This window comes from Coffea eugenioides, chromosome 3, assembly GCF_003713205.1.
Source record: "Coffea eugenioides isolate CCC68of chromosome 3, Ceug_1.0, whole genome shotgun sequence".
Classification (NCBI taxonomy): Eukaryota; Viridiplantae; Streptophyta; class Magnoliopsida; order Gentianales; family Rubiaceae; genus Coffea; species Coffea eugenioides.
Genome location: NC_040037.1, coordinates 160,689 through 181,183, shown reverse-complemented (window position 1 = coordinate 181,183; position 20,495 = coordinate 160,689). Strand labels below are relative to the sequence as shown.

Genomic DNA, 20,495 nt, shown 5'->3' with positions numbered 1-20,495 from the left:
GGACCACTCTGGATCTCCACCTACTTTACTGTACTTGACCTCCTTACCTACAGACAATACTGTCTATCTAAGGAAGATTCTTGTTTTGTTACGAAAATTAAAAAAATGCAAAAAAGAAACACTGTAGTAGAATGAATGCGGCCTCATATTACGAGGTTATTACGAAGTTTACATTTTACAATCCGTAGTTGTTCCCATTTTCAAAGGAAGCCCAGAACAGGAAGGCGGCCAACTACCCAAACCCCCCGCCCCTATATATTAGGAAGAACCCCTCCTTTTGTTTCGTGCTCCCCTCCACAATTGCTCCTCCTCCTTCATACGCACCCAAATCTGACGACACTCTGCTATTCCAAGGTATTCTTCAAGCTCTTTCTTTCTTTGTCGCTTCGGTAGTAGTAATACTGGTGCAGTAGTTGTATCTCTTTCTTTCATTCTTTTTTCAAGTTTATGTTAAGAACACGTCCGTGTATGGATTTCTTCATTACAGTAGTAAAAAAGTTGTCACCTTTTCTTTTTTTCGTTTCCTAGACTTATGCATGTTGCTACGTTTTTCATTGAACAATACACCGTTTTCTGCTGTGGAATCCCAGCGGATCTTCTGTTCTCTCCTTACCCTGTATTGCAACCTCCCCGTATCTTGCCAACATAATATCATCTAATTGATAGTATCCCAACTTAATATCATCTATTGATAGTTTTCCAGTAACCCGTTGTTGTTGATTAATTACTATTACTCTCCACATCAATCCGTGCATTTCCTTCGATCCATTCGATACCAGGCGTAGGAAAGTTAGCCCCTTGATTCTGCTTTTCCTGTGTAAAATTACATCGGGTCTTCCCGCTGCAACATAATCTCTTAGTGGTGGATCCTTTTACTAACCGTGCCTCTTGGCTTTTCCCCTGTTTTCATTCTGTTCTGCTCCCACTTTGTTTGTGTTCCACTTCCGCCTCAATTAATTTATTTTTTGTTTATTTTTTGTCATTTATCGAGTGTTTGCAGCTTGAAAGAAGAAAATGGAGACCTTCTTGTTCACTTCTGAGTCTGTCAATGAGGGGCACCCCGACAAGCTCTGTGACCAGATCTCGGATGCAGTGCTTGACGCCTGTCTGGCTCAAGACCCCGAGAGCAAGGTTGCTTGCGAAACCTGCACCAAGACCAACATGGTCATGGTCTTCGGTGAGATCACCACCAAGGCCCAGGTCGACTATGAGAAAATTGTCCGCGACACCTGCCGTGCCATTGGTTTCGTTTCTGATGATGTAGGCTTGGATGCTGACAACTGCAAGGTCCTTGTCAACATTGAACAGCAGAGCCCTGACATCGCTCAGGGTGTCCACGGTCATCTCACCAAGTGCCCCGAGGAAATAGGCGCTGGTGACCAGGGACACATGTTTGGCTATGCCACCGATGAGACCCCTGAATTGATGCCTCTCAGCCATGTTCTTGCAACCAAGCTTGGTGCCCGCCTCACAGAGGTTCGCAAGAATGGTACTTGCCCCTGGCTCAGACCAGATGGTAAAACCCAAGTGACTGTTGAGTACTACAATGAGAATGGTGCCATGGTTCCTGTCCGAGTTCACACTGTCTTGATTTCCACTCAGCATGACGAGACCGTCACCAACGATGAGATTGCTGCTGATCTGAAGGAGCATGTCATTAAGCCTGTGATTCCCAAGAAGTACCTCGATGAGAAAACAGTTTTCCACCTCAATCCATCTGGCCGCTTTGTCATTGGTGGTCCTCATGGCGACGCTGGTCTTACCGGCCGCAAGATCATTATTGATACTTACGGTGGATGGGGTGCTCACGGTGGTGGTGCCTTTTCCGGAAAGGACCCAACCAAGGTGGACCGGAGTGGTGCCTACATTGTCAGGCAAGCTGCCAAGAGCATTGTTGGCAATGGACTTGCGAGGAGGTGCATTGTGCAGGTTTCATACGCCATTGGTGTCCCTGAGCCCTTGTCTGTCTTTGTGGACACTTATGGCACAGGAAGGATCCCCGACAAAGAAATTCTCAAGATCGTGAAGGATAACTTTGATTTCAGGCCTGGTATGATTGCCATTAATTTGGATCTTAAGAGAGGTGGGAATAACAGGTTCTTGAAGACTGCTGCTTACGGACATTTTGGCCGAGATGACCCCGACTTCACATGGGAGGTGGTTAAGCCTCTCAAATGGGAGAAGGGTCTAGCCTAATCCAGATTAATGCTGCCACGGGATGAAGTTGGGCCTGCTCTTTATCTATCTATATTTTTGCTTCTTTTTTTTTTTTTGTTTTTCTTATCTGTACATTTGTTCTACCAGTAACTCTTTTTGTTTTTTTTTTTTTAATAATCCCTGGTATTTGTTCTATAAAGTGGTCTAAGGTGCATTTGCAAGTCTTACCCCAAATCTCATGTTTGGGGTCTGGAAGTAATATTTTTCCATTCATTGGTATTCTATCATGGTTTGCATCCGTCCTTTCTTTATTGATGCTGCTCTTTTTAGCCTATTAGGATTAAATTCTTTCACCCTCAGTTTATCTATTTTTATGAGAAATCATGTAAATCCATGATGCGTCGTGTAATCTCCCATGCGCAAGAAAAAGACAGACGAACAAGAAGAATAGTAGGACTCTCACTTCATGCTAATATTCCTCTTCAAGCCTGAGGATCTTTCTGCATGGAACTGGACTCTCTGCCAGTCTCGTCCAGATACAGATAGTCTGCAAAATTTATGAGCTAATTATTGTTCAATCACTCATTACTCACTCCTAACTGTTGTCGCAAATTCAAGAGAGCTTTCACTCCAAATAGAATTAATTACAAGCACAGATAGGAAGAAGGCTTTTACTTCACCAGTGGAAATGATAAACCAAGGGCACAGGACACAGCTTCACCCATCCTGAGAAATAGGATGTGATATGTCTCATTTCAGACGCCTACTCCCAAAAGCCAATAAGCCATTGAGATTCCCTCAGATGATTCACTTTCCAACCTCCTTTATCTCATCCCCTTATTGATTGATTTATTTGCTTGCTCTTATTCTGTGCACGTCTTATTCTACTCCAGTTTATAAAAGATTAGTAATTTTACTAACAAAACTGTGTATACATTAAAAGAAAAGGAACTCCAGTATATAAAAGATTATAATTGTACCAACCAAACTATATATATAAAAAGGAAAGAAAAGGAATGGGGAGATGAAAAGCCTGATATTACACTAACAGTGACCGTTTAAATTTCAGATGGCACTCTTTTTTCCACAATACATATAACAGAGACTTTGCAATCGACGGCCTTGCGTGCTGCATTTTGGGTTAAAAAAGTACAATGCAGAAGTATAAAACGACAGCTATGTGCAACAGAGGTGCTGAAGTAGTTGATCATCCATGTTCTCCACGTAGTAGCACTCGACTTAAGTGCAAAGGCAGAGTTGCTGTTGGATTATCTGCCCAGAAGTCTAGCTCGGCAATAAAAATTTTCATCAGTAGTTCCACCCAGAACCAGTCAAAAACTGCTGCTTTGCTGGTCTTGAACTATTAGCATGGACATCTATAGAAAGTAATCACAATTTCAGACTCTGAACCACGGATCAACAAGGGTTTGTGATTCAATATCTTGGCCGGCTCCCACTGCACTAGCCTTGATCATCTGTTTTTCTTGCTCCAAATCGTAGACTTTGTCATTCATACCTTCCTTCCTGTAAGCATCAACCATAAGTGAGAATGTCAGAGAATCTGGTTGGCATTCCTTTTCTTTCATTCTCTTGAAAACTCTATCCATCTCCATTAAATCCTCAGCCTTTGCACAAGCATAAATGACAGCGTTGTAGAAGGATGTATTCTCAGGTATTTCCAACTTCCCAGCCAACTGAACACAGCTGATGACCTTATGAAAAGCACCCGCATTAGCATAACCTTTAATCAAACAGCAGAATGTCTTAGTGTCTGCCTTCATACCCTCGGTACGCATCTGATCAAATGTGCACTCCATGTGCTTGGCGTCACCAGCATCTGCAAACGCCTCGATGACATTGTTGTAGGTTGATGTTGTCCACGGAAATGAAAGCTTGCGCATGTATTCCATAACAGATGACATCTTATCATACAGCTTCTTCTTCCCATAAGCACCAATAAGGATATTAAAAGTTCGGGTTTCGGGCTCAATGCCAAAATCACGAAACCTCTCATACCATCTCTCCATCATCTCAATCTGACCCTTGTTCCCAAACAAACTCAATATAATATTCATTGTCCATACATCAGGCCTACACGACGTGCTCTTGAGCATTCCTGAGAGCACTTTCTCCATTTGTTCATATTTTCCCGCCTTCCCATAACCACTCAAAACTATATTTTGAGTGACCGTATTAGGAGTAATTAATCTTTCAGCCATTTGTTGATAAAGTGACTCGACCATCTCAAAACGAGAATCATCCATACAAGCCTTAATCAGGATGCTGTAAGTATAAACATCTGGTTGACAGAGAGGAAGGACTACCATTCGATCAAGAACTGAAAATGCTTCATCAATCATGTTGCTTCTACAATAAGCAGAAAGCAAGGCCGTGTAAAGTTCTGAAGTGGGTTGCAATCCCTCTTCAAGCATCGTGTCAAAAAGCTGACGGGCTTGTTGTGGTTGACCGCATTTCCCAAGCAGAACGAGGAGCTTCATGTAAGTCCCTTCTCTTGGTTGATAAAAGGGCTGTTCTTTCAGCATCTCAAATACCTGAAATTTTTTAAAAGGACCACTTTCTTAATGCCACAAAGCAGACAAGATGACGAGTTTTTTTTCAGCACACCAGAAAATACTTTCCCCAGAACATTCGCACGATTAGCCAAATCTATTTGCTTAAATTAAGCGAAAAGTTTAAAAAGAACAAAAAATTCTAATGTCTGTTGGCAATAGCGATACAAAGATCATCTTTTTCTTTTTCTTTTCTTTTTCCTTGATTGATGGAAGCACCAAAGTCCAATGTAAAATTCGCGCCTCCAAAAAAATTCGAGGAGAGGGAAACATAACACACAGAAAACAGAAAGAAGCTTGAAGAATCATACATGGAGGGCTGGGAGCCACTGCTTTTTGTCAATGCAATCGGAGAGAGCTTCAGTGACAGTGTTGGCCCAGGCCTTGGCATTGTTCTTCTTATCCAGTTTCTTCTTAATATTTTTTATGGGGTGGGTCTTCTTGTTTTTTTGGGAAATTGAGAAGTCTTGAATGAGACCTGGGTACTCGCCTTGTTTCCAGTGCCTTTTTTGGGGGGGCGACGTCAAGGGAGCTGCGGCGGCGGCCCGGGTAGTGGATGCCAGGGCGGGGGCGGCGCAACGAATCATTACAAGCTCTGAGATGGAATGGGTTGAGGCTGAGTTAATCAGGGTGGCTCTGCGGGGATGAGGGAGAGGTGAGGGACGGAGGGAGGACGAGAAGGACAAGGAAAATGGGGATGTCGTCGTCATTTGCCGGCCGACGGACCACCTTCCTTCTAAAGCCGCCTCCCTCACTCTCTATCTTTTGGCGGCGGCCTCTGAATTTGCTGCTGCCCAAGTGCCTAGCGCATACTACCAGAATAATGTTGTAGATTGGGGATTGGGCGGTCGTGCTCGTGCAATGACCTTCTCTCCAAGTGCCAACGCAAATTCTGCGTGAATTGAAATGATGATGATGATGATGATCCTCGGGCCTCTGCTCAATCGCTCTTGTTTGTCCAAAAATCAACGACGACTAAGAATGGAAGAGATTTAGAACAAATGCTGGTAGTTTCATGTGAGCTTGCATTCATTAAACGTCACCGATCAAAATATGGCCACTAATTAACATTCCAATATCTCCAGGTTAGGATAACAACAGATAATATCTTCGAATCCTTGCAAAAAAAAAAAAAAATCCTTCTACACCCCCTCATCCATATGGATCATCTGCCACCAAGAATTATTACAGCCTATGTTGCGTTAATACATCAGCTTCAGAGATGACTGATCTTTCTTTATGATCCGAAATAATCACAAAGCATGAATAAATATACATAGCTACAGCATTGTAGCTCCTACCTATATAGTAATATTTAGTACTTATATGAGATCAATACAAACATGGGCAACATCTTTTTTTCAAGGGAAGCTTTTTATTTTACAAGCCCCACTCCAACAACAATGCCACAAATTCCCACCTCAGCTTGATCCATACTCCAAATATTCCCACCTGAAGGGACCATAAACATAATCCACTTCCGGAGAGCTCTTAAACAACAAAGCCACGCAAACACAGACAGCCGCAATTGCAACCATCGAAAGCATGGCCGGCCTGTAAATTGCTAGCGATGTTCTGTTCCTTCCATAAGCCAATTTCTGCTCACACTGCCTGCAGTGTACGTGACTTGGTTTCACTACACTCATCTCAGTACTGAGGCTGGAAACCTTCCTTGACTTATTTTCATCTGCCGTTTTCTGGTTCATGCTGCTCTGTACATGACCATCAGGAATCTCAAGCACCACATGCTGGCTGCCCCATTTTTTATTGATTTTCTTTTGGACCAGATGGATGTATGAGTAGTGACCTCGCAAGCATGCATAATCATTTGGTGTCAATCCTGTGCTGTCACGGGCACTTCTCCATGCTTCAACTCCCACCTGAACAAAGCAGTCATCAGACACAGCGCTAAGATAGCTACAACCAAAGCAGAACAGTCATCCAAACAAGCACCTGCTCTGAGTACATGCAGCTTTCTATCTCAGGAAAAACCTCATTGAAAAATTGACCCCAAAAATAAATAGTAAAAAAATAACTGGTCTAAATTTCAAAAATTATGAAAGAGCAATATGCCCTCCTGGATCCCTCCATTTCTGGCCACACAAATGCAGAAGCAAAAGATCCCGCAAGAGCCGTGATGGAAGCAAAGTGCTGCCGGGGCATACAGGCACACACGCACAGGTGTATTGCTCATCAAGAGTGAAAATCAATTATTAAGTACCTAGAACACAGGAAAAGAAGAACAGACAATGCAAGCCACACCAAGGCAGTAAACACCCCCCAACTCCCCTCTAAAATAAAAAATAAAAAATAAATAAAAAAATTGCTATCGAATAGATTATAGGGTTACATTGATTGTTTTTATTCCTTTTTCTGGTTTTTTCTTCCAATTTGGAGCGGGACATGGGCAGTATTTTTCCATTTCCAAAAGTAATGTTCCACTAATAACAATATGCATATTAGGAAGGGCCGTACCAGTCCAGGATCATCAGTTAATGCATCCAACACATGCTCAGCTCCATCGCGTCCGGCTGCTATGTGCAGAGGAGTCAAGCCCCCAGGGCCTTTGACGTCAGGTCTAAATACATAGCGGATTGCACTTAATTTATTCAGATCTGCATCTGGATGATATCTTAGGAGGACTTCAACCATGGACCTACAATTTCGCCGAACAGCTCTATGGAGCAACCCAATGTCCAGCAGTGCATCTTCAATTGAAGAGCGTTTTTCTTCACCCATGAGTTTGTTGAACAGAACGTTCAAAAGCATCTTGACCACCGCACACCAGTCATGTTCGACTGAGAACTCTATAAGCCATCTGAATCGCTGGAAGGGAAATGTATCCAAGTTGGGATCTTGTTGACCCAATCTAAACTTCAACTGACTTCTATGGAGAAGCCAACCAATTTCATGTATGAAGTCCAGAGCTTGGTTCCTGGCTTCTAAATTTTGGTTGTCTCCGTGTAAACCATTAGAAATTTCAGCAGCCTCAATGACGCTCTCCAGGGTAGATATTTCAGAACAAACATCGTTCTCAGCAACTATAAATGGAAAGAAGCTGCTGCTTAGACCATGATCCTCAACCTAATAAAAAGGCACTCAATCAGGAAAAAACAAACCCCCATTGTATATAAAACATTGATTATGTAACACCTGAGCAACAATATGACTACTGACACCAACTTCAACAACTATGTACTCTATAATGAATTCATATCCAACCTTGACCATTGATAGTGCAAATATCTGTGAGCACCTGGAGGACAAAAATCAAGTCTTAAGCAGGTAATCAAAACATTGTCACAGAAGACTTCAGGGCCAGGCCCACTTTGCTCTCTGAGAGAGAGAGAGAGCACATGTAATTGAAAATAGATCCTTTTGGCTCATATATCTCATTTTATAAGTTTGTTTGCTCATATATTTCATGCTTATAAATTATCAGCACACCTTCTATTTCCTAAGCAGGATTTTTAGGAGCTTGCAGACCATAAGAACCTATAATGAATACCTCTATAAATCCCCTGCCAGTAACATCTGGTACAGTGCAAGTGAAGTTAAGTGTCTGGATCTCAGCATGCTCAATGTATAGATCAGCTCCGCCTATTACATCAGCACAACGTTCCTGGGCTAAATATTTTCCCTCTAGTGCACATAGTAACCTGAAAAGGTACAGATAACACGCATCAACAACTTGAGACAAATTCAAAGATTTAAGATTTGAAGCACACTTACAGATCACTATCTTATGAATGTCTGAGGAGAATACCTAGTGGTGGGTTGAGATAAGTTGATTCCTCTAACTGAAAATTTAACTTCACCAGAGGCGCAAACTGCAATTGGCTTGATATTTAATATCCTGCAACTTTTTTGGCTCTTATGCGGTAATGGTGTGTCCAAAACAATGCAGCCTGCAGCAGGACACATCAAGATATCCAATCTTCCTTTAGAAAATGCAAGTGTTTTCCGTAACTGCTCTAAGTATAATAATAACTGGAAGAGAGATGCGAACACTACAAGATAAAATGAGAACAAACCATCATATACAAATGCCACACGATGCCTCACTCGAGCATATATCCATCCGCTTTTCCAGAAAGAATCTGTAGATGCATCAAGAAGCCTCCTCAAACTGGAGGTGAGATCATAACACAGCTGCATAGTAGCAGTAACTTAGATCAGCACAGAAGATTCTACAGAGCTGAAAGCATGGCAGCCAGATCAAGCTCAAAAAAGAAAAGCCCAATCTGGTTCACACAACAGTCTGATGTCAAGCTCATTCCCTCTTTATGAGCTTTATTCAAGCTGAAGTCAAAGTTTGATCATAATATGATATAGTCAAGCACAAAGAACAAACAGAGCTCTGTTAATACCAACAGAATTAGCGATAACTTCTTCTATAGTAGCGATAACTTCTTCTATAGTAGCAATAAGAGCAATATACTTTTAGTGATGAGTACCAAAAGCTTACCTCTTCCCATGTGGATTTATCCATGCGTATGTAAATTGTTAGTATGACACAACCAGGTCTGATGTAGCTTTCAATGTCACTAGGACTGTGTGATAACCAATCAAGAATCTGCTAAGCCATTTTACAACACAACATCAACTTTAGATGGACAAAACAAGAAAATGCTGTCAAGTATCATGGATATCGAACATCCACATACCTGTTTCCTAAGGGCAAGAGGAAAATCACTAGGGTCTTTCCCAAAGAGTTTAAAAACTATTCGATCTGTGCGGCTCTGGAAAATAGCAAAATTCTGTTGTCAAGAATAATTCACTTTTGTTTTGGAAACGTGTCACAGACGGATCACATAAACTAAAGAGAATCATATACTGTCCAAGTTTTGCTCTCCCTTTAAAGGACTACAAGACCTGCTGCCTTTAAAAAGCTGAAATCCAGATGGAGGTGGCATTACCCAACCAACTGTTACCGTTGGTTCTGTAGGTTATATTATTATCAATTTTTGGTATTGAAAGAACAAAATTTTGTTTTTGAAAATATGAAACTAAATGAGCTGAACAGAAGCCAGAGAAACATGGAATCAACATCAAAGCCAATTCCTAAACTTCAGATACTTCTCCAGCATTTGCCAGATGATTTCTTTTATAGTACAAAAGAAATAGCTTCTTAACTAGATGAAGAGTGTTATAACAGGATGTGAAAATCCATGTGCATGTAAGGGATAGTACATGCTAGAGTGAAGGAGTTATATTTTTTGCATGAATACTGTTAAAATACTAAACAACGAGCAAAGGAAGGCTAATCAAAAGTATCACTCATACCTGGGCCTCTCCACTGGAACTGGATGGTGACTGCGTAGATGTAGAGCCTGAGTTCCCACTTGGCTGGGGTGGGCTAGACTTGTATGGGGCTTGATACACCCATAAAGGGCAGCCAGAAGAAGCTTTTCCAATATGCGTAGGGCAATCAGAACTTTGTAGATTTTCTATACAATCTTGAGAATCATCATAAGCATTATTCAGGTCAATGTTATTCATTCTTGTCTTCCCAACGGTAGTACCCAAGGAACTTGCTTTGGTCAAGATGCCTTCTTTTGGAGGTAAAAGTAGAGTGGATTGAGCTGGAGATGAAATTCGTACAATCCCATTATCATCATCTCCCAAAATTCTTTTCTGTGCTGATTCAGAAGCAGGCATGGTTGAATATTGCAGCATATTCCTAGAAGTGTCCTGCAAATTGAAACAGTCAGAACTCAGAAGTGCACCGGTACAGGGAAAAATTCAGCATTTTGTAGAACCAAATTTGATACCTTTGCAGGATTCCCATCAGATGTCCCAGCATTTTGCAAATCTTGAGATCCAGGTAATAATCCAGTCAAGTTTTTCTCATTAACTATACCAGCAAGACCAGCCAGGCTTCTCAGTAAATGGGATAGCAAATCCTGATCCTTTGTTTGATCTGAGCTATTATTTGCTGCAAATGACAAAAAGGTGGAACCATTAGAATACAGCAAACTTGTACTGCAGTTCACAGCTAAACCTAAAACGAAATGCTCTTGAGAAAATTATCAGGCACCTCCTATGTTCTAGCATTTGCTTTCAGGTTTGGCACACAATTATGATCTATTCTCTACATCATCAAAAGGTGCTGATTTCAGTATACTTGTGCTTTTCCAATCATCCTTATGGTCTGATGCAAGCTGAATAACATATTCACTTAAAATCTAGATTTTTGAGTTTTGAGGGGCATAAGGTGCAGCAAAACCCCTTGATCCCCTTCATCATTAATAGTTTATACACACTACTTCTCGCTCTACAATGCAATGCATCAACTCTGTGGCTTCATGACCAAATAAAGGCCTTCACTGTGCTCACGATTAAACTCCACATCCTAACCGTAAAAACAACTTCCCCAGTCCAACGTGAGATACTGCAGTGGACTAGCATCCCCAAGAGCACATCTAAAACAAGACCTGATTTAAATACATCAAGAGATGGCATGACATTAGCCAATCTTGTGTCACGAAATTTTTTATATCTTAGGATTTTGGTTCCCAAAAAAATAAAACAGCAGCGCTATTTTGTTAAAATTGAGGTAGTTTATCTAGAGTGGACGCTTACTAAAGAGTAATATAGGTGTGACGTGTCATGGAGATGGACCTATAGGGCACTCATTACCAGGTACACACAAGAAAAATCTAGCTTCAAAACTGCCTTACGGAAGTAATTGGCACCAATAGACAATCTCATACTACTCCATAAAAGTGCTACTCAACCACACTGACAGAACCTTAGAGGAATTTATCCGATACTTCAATTGTCATCCATCTGTTCATGGTCCTGAAGTAAACTTGGTACTTGCTGCTTTTGAGGCAAAATTACCAAGTTGCAGTAACTTGGGCATCAAACAAGAATTCGCATTCCACCAATAATTCCATCACCCAGTAGCCCATCTAAAGTAAACAGCAAACGACGGTTGTGAAGGATGTAAACAAAAATTATTTATTGCAGTACATAACTCTAGTTCATAGAAATTCTACGCAGATTTGAGAACCAAAATCCATCCTGGATTCTCACAGCATCTATTATCAATAGCCATCCTTCGCATTCTGTTACTGTTTCACCTCAAAAGTCATCCTTTTGATCAGGAAGATTAGCCATTCCACATTGTAGGGAACAACCATGATGTAGTGTCATCATTACTGCAGCTAATTTTCATAAATTTCTCAGGTGAAGAAATTGAAACTTCGAACCCTCATTTAAATAACGGTCACTTGCACAGAAAAAAATTGGCTGAATAAGCCACACGCTTTGTCTATCGCCTCACTGATCATCCCGGCTCAAACAGAAAATTCATGGCTCAATGGCACCAAGTCATTGAAACGTCATGTACAATAAGTGGTCAAATAAAACCATCCATGCAACTAGAGTCAGAACCAAATTGAAAACCCACCAAAATCCAGGAGAAAATGAATTTCTAAGAAGAATGCGATAAGAGACTAAATGATTTTCAAAAAACAAAATACTTACAGTGTATATTGGAGAGTATCCTTAGCAAACTGATAAGTAGATAATTACTGCCCCGTTCATCTGTAGCTGGGGTACCGCTCTCTACGCTCTCTGGATGTGTCTTTCTTCTCCGTTTGTTATGACCTGCTAAACGCCTACGACAGCTCCGCTTACCTTCATCAAACTCTTGAAGAACATGAAACCTACTCAAATAGAATCAGATTGCATCCAACTAAAAAGATGATTACTTTGCAGGGAAGGGAAGTGTCTAACTTTAATAGTCCATTTAAAACAGAAGATTTCCCATCCAAATCAGATCAAAGTGTTGACTGGGACCACAACTATGCGGTTCGCAACCCAATTACTTTTGCATTGCAAATGCGTAAAAGGAAGAAACCAATTATAGGAATAGTACACATAGTTGTCACAATTATAAGAGTGTCCCACGTTCACAAACAAAATTACACCAGAAAGAGTCGATCAAGAAACAAACCTGCTACACTGCTGACAGAACCGTTGCATAACATTCCCAACCAAAGCTCTGGTAGCCTTAGAATGCACATCACAGACTTTATGTCGCCGGTGATAATCCTTAGCATTGCTCAAATCAGCTCGACAATCCTCCACTTGGCAGACGGCACGATTAGATGAAGGCCCCACAACTTTTGTTTTCTTCCCACTCTTGCCCTCCCACTTATCAGCATCGCCTTCTGTGATAGGGTACACGTGGCCACCCAGCTTCAGATGAAGCGATCCTGCCTCATCAGTCAACTCTTCATCTTCCCCATCAACACCCCTCCTCCTTTTCTCCAATTCCCTCTTGCCTTTGTCACTCCCGACAAACATTTCATCAGAACCAGATGATACACTGTTGGACACAAGGGAGTTTGTGGGAATTTCTGATCCAATAGGGAAGAACTGCCTGCTCCTACAATCGGAGGGCAGAGAATTGAGGGGTGCAGCGGTAAACAAGTCCCCGTCCCACTTCCAATCATTCAAATCCCATTCCACACTCCTCTTCCCAACAGCCTTCAAATCTGACACGACTGGACCATAATAATGGTAGGCCTTTCCCCCAATCTCGGCTTCCATGGTTGAAAACCCAAATCACCCAGAAACCAAAAGGCCAGAAATGGTAGATAGACAAGTCTCCAACAGCCAATTCCACGGACAGAAGAAGAAGAGATCAAACAAAAAATATATATATATATATATATTTTTTTTTTTTTTTTTTTTTTTTTTTTTGATGTCACCCGCCAATTAATGTCACTAAAAATCCAGAAAACCCGAGAAAGGGTAAACCCCACAAAGCCCAAAATACATCCTCCTCGAAACTTAATTACCAACACCAACTACATCTCCCCAAAAACCCAGAATCCTCCTCCGACTCTTTTATTAAAGTATCTAAGTTTCCGCAACTTAAGAACCAGATCGTCTATGTATTATAGTTATTTTTGGGTTATTATAGGAAATAGTTACAGTGTAGATGAACAACAACAACCACAAGAAACAGTGGTAAGTTTTGTATACTAGTAGCAGAAGAAAGTAGAAGAGAGTAAGTAGGGAGGGCGGGGGGGGTGTGGATAAGTGATAAGCAGAAACAGAACCTGGCGAGAAAGTAGGGAAGTGAAGATTTGATCCGGAAGACGTGCGGAGGTGGAAGCAGAAGAAGATCGCCGGCGATTTAGAGAGGGAAAGATAATATTTAGAGAGGAGAGAGAGAGAGAGAGGAGACAGGATTTAACAAATGGAACCAAATGCAGAAAAATAGCTGAGGGGAAAATCAGGTGGGTGGTGGGGTTGGGGGGGTGGTAGGAAGGAAAAGAAAGAGGTAGTATACGAAAGAAAGAGGGACAGTTAGAAGAACGAACAAATAATTTTTTTTTTTTTTTGTGGGTTTGCACTAGTAAAAGTGGGAGGATTCAGGAGTCAGGACAGGTAGTCTGGCACTGGTAAAAGAAATAATAAAATGATGAATGCTGCAAATAGTAGACTAGTGTGAGTTGTAGATAAATACTACTGTAGTAATAAAATTAGGTGGAGAGAGTTCTTTGCCATAGGATAGGGAGTATTTATTTATATTAATTTATTAGTAGGTGTAGTAGTACGATTTGCATTATTTAGGGAGTGCCATTTACACATATTATTATTCACTTAACCAGTGCCCTCTTCGAAAGACGTCGTATCGTATTATGGCAAATACCAGCAGTCAAAACAAAATCCTCTACTAGTACAAATGTATACTCAATCCACTTGGTGGCTCGGCTCGGTCACTCACCCGCGTTCCCACTCGCATCGCAGCTCCACTAATTTCAGGTTAACTTGACGTATTTTCCTGTCAGCAAAGCTAATAAATCAAAAGATTAACAGTGTCTAAACACAACGACAAGTCAACATAGATATGATGAATCTGCGCATTGAAATGATTACTTTCAATATGCATTAGTTGATATTACCCCCCCCCCCCTTCAACACAAAAAAACAAAAACTTTTTCCGTACGACAAACACGAGTCACATATTAATTGCTGGCTGCCTGTTTGTTAGTGATTTTTGTTAAGCGTTCCTTTTTTCTTTGCTTTGGCATTCCTCTCCAATGGATAATTTATTATTTGCACAAATTTATCTCATATAAACATATTTTTCAATTATTTTTTAATCTCATATATCTCATATCAAAAAAATATTACACTAATATTTCTTAAAAAAAATATTTTAAATAATCTCCTATCCAAACACACTTAATTGTGACGCAGAGTTACATATATTTTAAATAATCTCCTATCCAAATACATCCTAGAACGGAGTGTGTTTTGATAGAGTACTACTTCAAATAATTACCATAACACTTTTTGTGATGTAATGTATATGAGATAAAAAGATAGTTGAAAATATAAAATTATGGATTGAGAAATGTATTTATGACACAAGCTAATATATAAATATTTCTAAATAATTTTTTTACCAAATTAACAATGTAGTGATGATTTTGTAAATTGATTTGTGGTTGGTTTTAAATTGACTATTGTGAATTATTTGTGATTTAATTTTGTAATTTGATTTGTTTAAATTTGGAGATTGGATTTGTAATTGATTTTGAAAAATTAAATTTGAACCCTCTAAACCCGAATTCGACTCGGACCCGTTGGACATGATTTCAGGACTTTAAAGTCAAAACTCGTCGGATATACGGATCGGGGTTGGAACCGGGTCCACTGCAGACCAGCCGGATCCGGAGCCGGACCCGTTGATACCCCTAACCCTAACCCCATTTAATGAATTAATCTCGCAATTTAAGTACAATGCGTGGCAACTAGAGTACATTGGAAATCGTCATATCCAAAAACCTCAAAGTCTCTCGTATCAATCGGTACACGCACCACACCACATGCAATGGTCAAATAAGTACATTAAGCTACACATGTGGGCTAGCATGGAGATAGAGAGTTAAAAACAATATGGACAAAGGCACTCAAATTTGGTCTGGTTTGGTGGTGAGTTCTTGTTTGCGATATATAATTCAATTATTATCAAGTGGGTAATGTATGGTTGAAGGAGGATTGGTGGCTATTAACTTTATGAGCTAGCCTTAAAATTTTAGTCCATTAGCGGACTGGATTTTGATCAAAGTTGGATACATTTTTTTCAAACTCAATAGTCAAGAATTCAAACCAAGCTTTAAAAACTCGGTAGTGCTTTCGTTCGCTGAAAATCGTGTAGCAGTAGCATGCATGCATAGTAGTCATTCCTAAAGGAGCTAGACTAGATAAGAGAATGTACTAATTACAGAAGAAATATATTATTATCGTCAAATGGGGGAGGAAGGTTAATTAAAAGGGAATGGACCAATAAAAGGGAGGAAGCCAGGACTGCTAGTACGTGCGTGTTAATTGAGGAAACCAGTGCTCCTCATGAGTCGTTTTGTTTTGGGAAAAAAGCGAGGGTGGGAAAGATAGGCAACGGAAGAATAATGTCTTCTAATATTAATATAATATTAGGTTGTACCGACCGATCGCGAGACGACTGATACAGTACAGCACCAGTGCTCCTCATAAGTATTAAGGTAGGGTGTAAAATTGGTCTTCCAAAGAGGGCAAATCCGACGATGAGAGTCTTTTTGTTGCTCTGGAGACGCCGGCCGCCTGAAACTGGAAAAATTGGATAGTAGACTTTTATATATATATATGTATATGTAGAGAGGTTGATTGGTGTAACTGAAACATCATTATTAGGAGTATTATTATTATTAGCAGGGCAGGTGCGGGAAGGGAGTGGTTTATGTAAAAATATTTTGAGCCAAATGGAGGAAAAAAAAGACAGCACGGGAGGAACGATGGATCGGCCGGAGGGGGAGTCCAGCGCTTGGTTCTCTCATCTCCGTTGGTCTGGTCGACGCAGCAAGTAGCAGTAGACTAGCAGTAGCAGCAGTACATTTGAATTTGATTTGAGCGAGGAGACGCGACGAAAATGATGATGATGATGATGATGATGATGGTGAAGAGGAGGAGATAATGGCGCGGGGGTACTGGGGAGGGGACCAACAACACACAGAAGAAAGCAAGTGTGTGTGGGGGCAATTACTGTGCGAGTTGCGGGACCTGCATATTTGTCCTTCCTTGCTTGCTCGCGATGGCGGATTGGAATTGTCAATTTTTTTTTGTGGTCAGTGGTCGGTACGTAATGGCCATTTGCAGCAGATGCTTGCTGTCTGTATAAAAATCAAATCAGTACTACTACTACTACTTCTATAGGAATGCATTATTGCTTCTTTCTCTCGTCGTCCTCCATCGTTCTACTTATACATACATATATACATATACATATATATATATATATGTGTGTGCTTGTGACTCGTCCGTCTCTTTGTGTCCGCTAATTTATTTCTGGAGAATTGGGGCATCGACACAAATACGTACATTTACATAGCTGATAGCAGTTGTTTGTTACTGCCGCCCCGCACGCTATGCTACCATCAAGCTGCTTCAACCACTAATCGCGTCTCTATCTGCTTTTGCTGCTGGTAGCATGCATGAGTATTGAGTACTACTACTAGTAGAAGTAGTTTCTTCCTCGCGTCATGAAATTCCAGTAGTAGTGAGCAATGAAGGACCATTTCGCCCCTCACCGCCCTCAGCTTGTTTCGTCGATGTATAATTATTCATTCATTTTCTACATTGTTAGTGCACATCTGGGGGCGGGGCTTTGTAGACTAGGATAGAAACATAATTTTAATTTGCAGCCACCGCGGCGGCCCCCTCTCCCCTTTCCTCTCTCTCTCTCTCTCTCTCTCTCGCAGAAAGAACAAAGAAGTTGAACAAACAAAACTTTTACTCAGTTCTTTGGCTATGTCCTGACTTTGAACAGCAGCGCTACCAAAATCGAATACAATAGAATGGATATATATTCCCATGACTTGAGCATTCTGACTGTGTCTGTCTGCATTTCTACTACGTAGATGAATGATAATTATATAAAATTTAATTTTTGTATATATGTCATGGATTCAAGATGATAGTGTATATATAAGATTTATTCTAAAAATAAATATTCTAAATTACCAGAAGACGAGTTACAACGAAATTCGTAATTAATGTAAGTGCAATGATCGTTCTCTACATGTAACAGCGCACCATTTGGGGTCATGCTACTACTTACTTCATTTTGAGTTTTGACTTGTACATCAATTTCATTAACAAAAAAGGAAAAGGAAAAAAAAAAACACCGATCTCCATTATACACAACTATAACCATTTTGAATGACCAAAACCAGACCGCGTCTCTAATGACGACTCAGTCCTCACTACTTTGCCAAATTCTTGCTTTCTAAGTGTCTTTAATGGAAGAATTTGATCAACATCTCGTCTCATCTCATCCAAGATTTATGTTTACTGTGGACATACCAATGCACACCCCTTGGTTAATACGAGATGAGAAAAATGATGGACCTTGGAAGGCATGCATAACACTATCGTCCCATCTGCATCCACTCCCAAAATTTCCCAAGAAGAAAACCTTTTGATTTCATTTGTGCCCAAAGTCGAGGCTCAATTTCTTCTGCTTAACCGTTGGTCCTGTGACGGAGCATTGCTCAATGGGGTAGGACTATTGTCGATGATCATGTCATCCGGTGGGCTGTTTTGTTTCACATGCAAATGCATCCTCGGATATCTTAGGCTTAGCCACATTATTGTGTTTGGTTGAATGAAATTTGAAAATCTTTCTACTCCCACCCAAAACCCCTAAGAAAAAAAAAATGTCGAAGCTGCCAAGCGAATTGCTAAAGTCCATGACGTATGATTCTTCACGGACCCAAAAGAGATTGGGCGTCCAATCACACCAGGAATCCATCTCAATATCCTTGCCTTTATGCCCACTCATGGGCTGCCATGAGCCAACCTCGTTATATCTATAGCCCTAATCGGAAGTTTTTTATTTTATCAAAGCGAAAAAGAAAAAAAAAAGAAGAAGAAGAAGAAGTAAGAGGCGAAGTAAAATATACTCCATGGAATTAAAATGAAAGATAAGAAAGTGAAAATAGGGAAAGTTTCGAATCAAACCAAAACTTTGCTTGATTTTTTTTTTTTTTATCAAGATGATAACTATTGTATAACCTATTATATCCTATACTAAAGAGGAGGGGGAGTTTAAAGAGTCTTGTATTGGGAACTAGTAGGTACACAGATTTTACTAAATCAAATGGGTGCTCTGATATCACCCTTGAATTTTTTTTGCTGCAGATGAGATTTGAACCCTCATCTACAGCCCAAGGAGGAGAGGCTTAAGTCCCACTTGGTGGCCAAGCTCAGTGGTTCCAAAACTTTGCTTGATTGGTACTCTGAGGTTAGTAAAAACAGCAGTAAATGGAAAATGGGTGAGTCCAAAGTCCAAAGTCCAAAGTGGGAAGTGGGGATGATTAAGAACAGATAAGAGGTTTTGTAGAGTGGAGGGATGGACGCCATCCGAGTCCAACCACACAATCATCTCATGTCCACGTTGTCAAAGAGAGATAATTTCAGAAACCTCCTCCTCATAGGTTTGCAATGATTGCAATTACCTCCCTTGAGGTTCAAAAAATTACAAAAAACTTCCCCAACAAAATATGATTTGGTAACAAATGATGATGTAGGCACAAAAAATCTAATGAATATCTTATATTGCACAAAATATATTAAATGACAAAAGAAAGAAATCAAATATCAGCAATACTTGCTAAGTACAGAATTTGAGATAGGTCCTTGCAGCAAAATCTAGGCTATGTTCTAAGGCATCATTTTTTTAATGCATGGACTTTTTTTTTGTCCCTCTTTGCTCAGTAAGTGGTGAAGAAACCGTTTTTAACAAATGCATCCCTATTAATCGACTATTTATAAACTAGGTAAGAAGGCCATTTAAATGAATTAGCAATTGAATACAACATATTAGGTGAGATGAACTTAGAGGTTTTGGATAAGAAAATATTTGCAAAATGTCGTTTACTTTTTCCTTTACACTCAATTGTCACCTAGAATTTGTAAGGTTGTCAATACTACTATTATACTCTTTCTATAACACTAAGAGAGGTGGATAAGTGTAATTTTTCAAACTTCAAGGGAAGTGGCGCAATTACCAGAGACCCGAGGGGAGGTTTATGAAATTATCCCTTTTAAAGAAAATGTGAATACGCAGTAGTGCTGCACGCCAATCATGAAAATTTCCAAAGTAATTAATTCTCCAGATGCCAGCCAGCCAGCCAGCCAGCTGTGGTTTGAAATTTTGAATGGGTACTCAGAAATGAAACGAACATCATCTATCCTCTAATAAGGATCCTGATTGTGTCTTTTTTTTTATATATAAATTATTATTGTTTTGTGGTGGTTTGGGGCCCAATAACTCGTCAATTTCATTGGCCACCAATAAAAGTGCCCATTCTTCTTCTTCAACTTTTTTGTGTTGCTGATTGATTGTTTGATGGGTAAATCAGGTGGAGTCGAACACGCACAAGAGAACCTTTGACCGTAAATGAACGAACAAACTCCGCCCCATCTGATCTCAACGATCTATGAGTTGTGAGTTGTGACGCCGCCCCAATCATGGACTGAACCTCGTCCGCGCTGACAATTGTAATTATTACGCCACATTTCTTCTTACGCGCTTCTCCCCTCCCAACACTCCCAATCCAAGTACTTTTGCTTGAAAAAAAAACAAAAAAAAAACTCTTCCTGCTAGGACTCGTATTTGTGTCTAGGATTTATACTAGTATTTTATACCCAGTAGCCCATTTTTTATTTTTCCTTTTTTATATACACTCCTATAAAAAA

The 20,495-nt window shown here is 40.3% G+C and overlaps 3 protein-coding genes across 4 annotated transcripts; 1 reads left to right on the top strand and 2 right to left on the bottom strand.

The window, feature by feature from the left end:
* The first annotated feature begins 161 nt into the window (after positions 1-161).
* LOC113765237 (S-adenosylmethionine synthase 2) lies at positions 162-2,468 on the top strand. Of its 2 annotated transcripts, none has more exons than XM_027309348.1 (2): positions 162-354; positions 992-2,468. In XM_027309348.1, exon 2 carries the CDS (start codon positions 1,015-1,017, stop codon positions 2,194-2,196), a length of 1,182 nt encoding a protein of 393 aa, XP_027165149.1. In that variant the 5' UTR covers positions 162-354; positions 992-1,014; the 3' UTR covers positions 2,197-2,468. The 2 variants fall into 2 exon arrangements, with proteins under 2 accessions (XP_027165149.1, XP_027165148.1); XM_027309347.1 differs by having other exon boundaries at positions 163-354; positions 1,001-2,468.
* Positions 2,469-3,099: 631 nt separating this feature from the next.
* On the bottom strand, positions 3,100-5,657 carry LOC113764875 (pentatricopeptide repeat-containing protein At3g06430, chloroplastic). Its single transcript, XM_027308914.1, has 2 exons — positions 5,039-5,657; positions 3,100-4,709 (listed from the first exon to the last, which is right to left on the bottom strand). The coding sequence occupies exons 1-2, from the start codon at positions 5,435-5,437 to the stop codon at positions 3,555-3,557; spliced, it is 1,554 nt and encodes a 517-aa protein (XP_027164715.1). The 5' UTR covers positions 5,438-5,657; the 3' UTR covers positions 3,100-3,554.
* Positions 5,658-5,755: 98 nt separating this feature from the next.
* LOC113764874 (squamosa promoter-binding-like protein 1) lies at positions 5,756-13,414 on the bottom strand. Its single transcript, XM_027308913.1, has 11 exons — positions 12,694-13,414; positions 12,222-12,403; positions 10,502-10,665; positions 10,014-10,421; positions 9,395-9,469; positions 9,196-9,303; positions 8,762-8,879; positions 8,494-8,635; positions 8,236-8,386; positions 7,203-7,811; positions 5,756-6,607 (listed from the first exon to the last, which is right to left on the bottom strand). The coding sequence occupies exons 1-11, from the start codon at positions 13,290-13,292 to the stop codon at positions 6,149-6,151; spliced, it is 3,015 nt and encodes a 1,004-aa protein (XP_027164714.1). The 5' UTR covers positions 13,293-13,414; the 3' UTR covers positions 5,756-6,148.
* Positions 13,415-20,495: the final 7,081 nt, after the last annotated feature.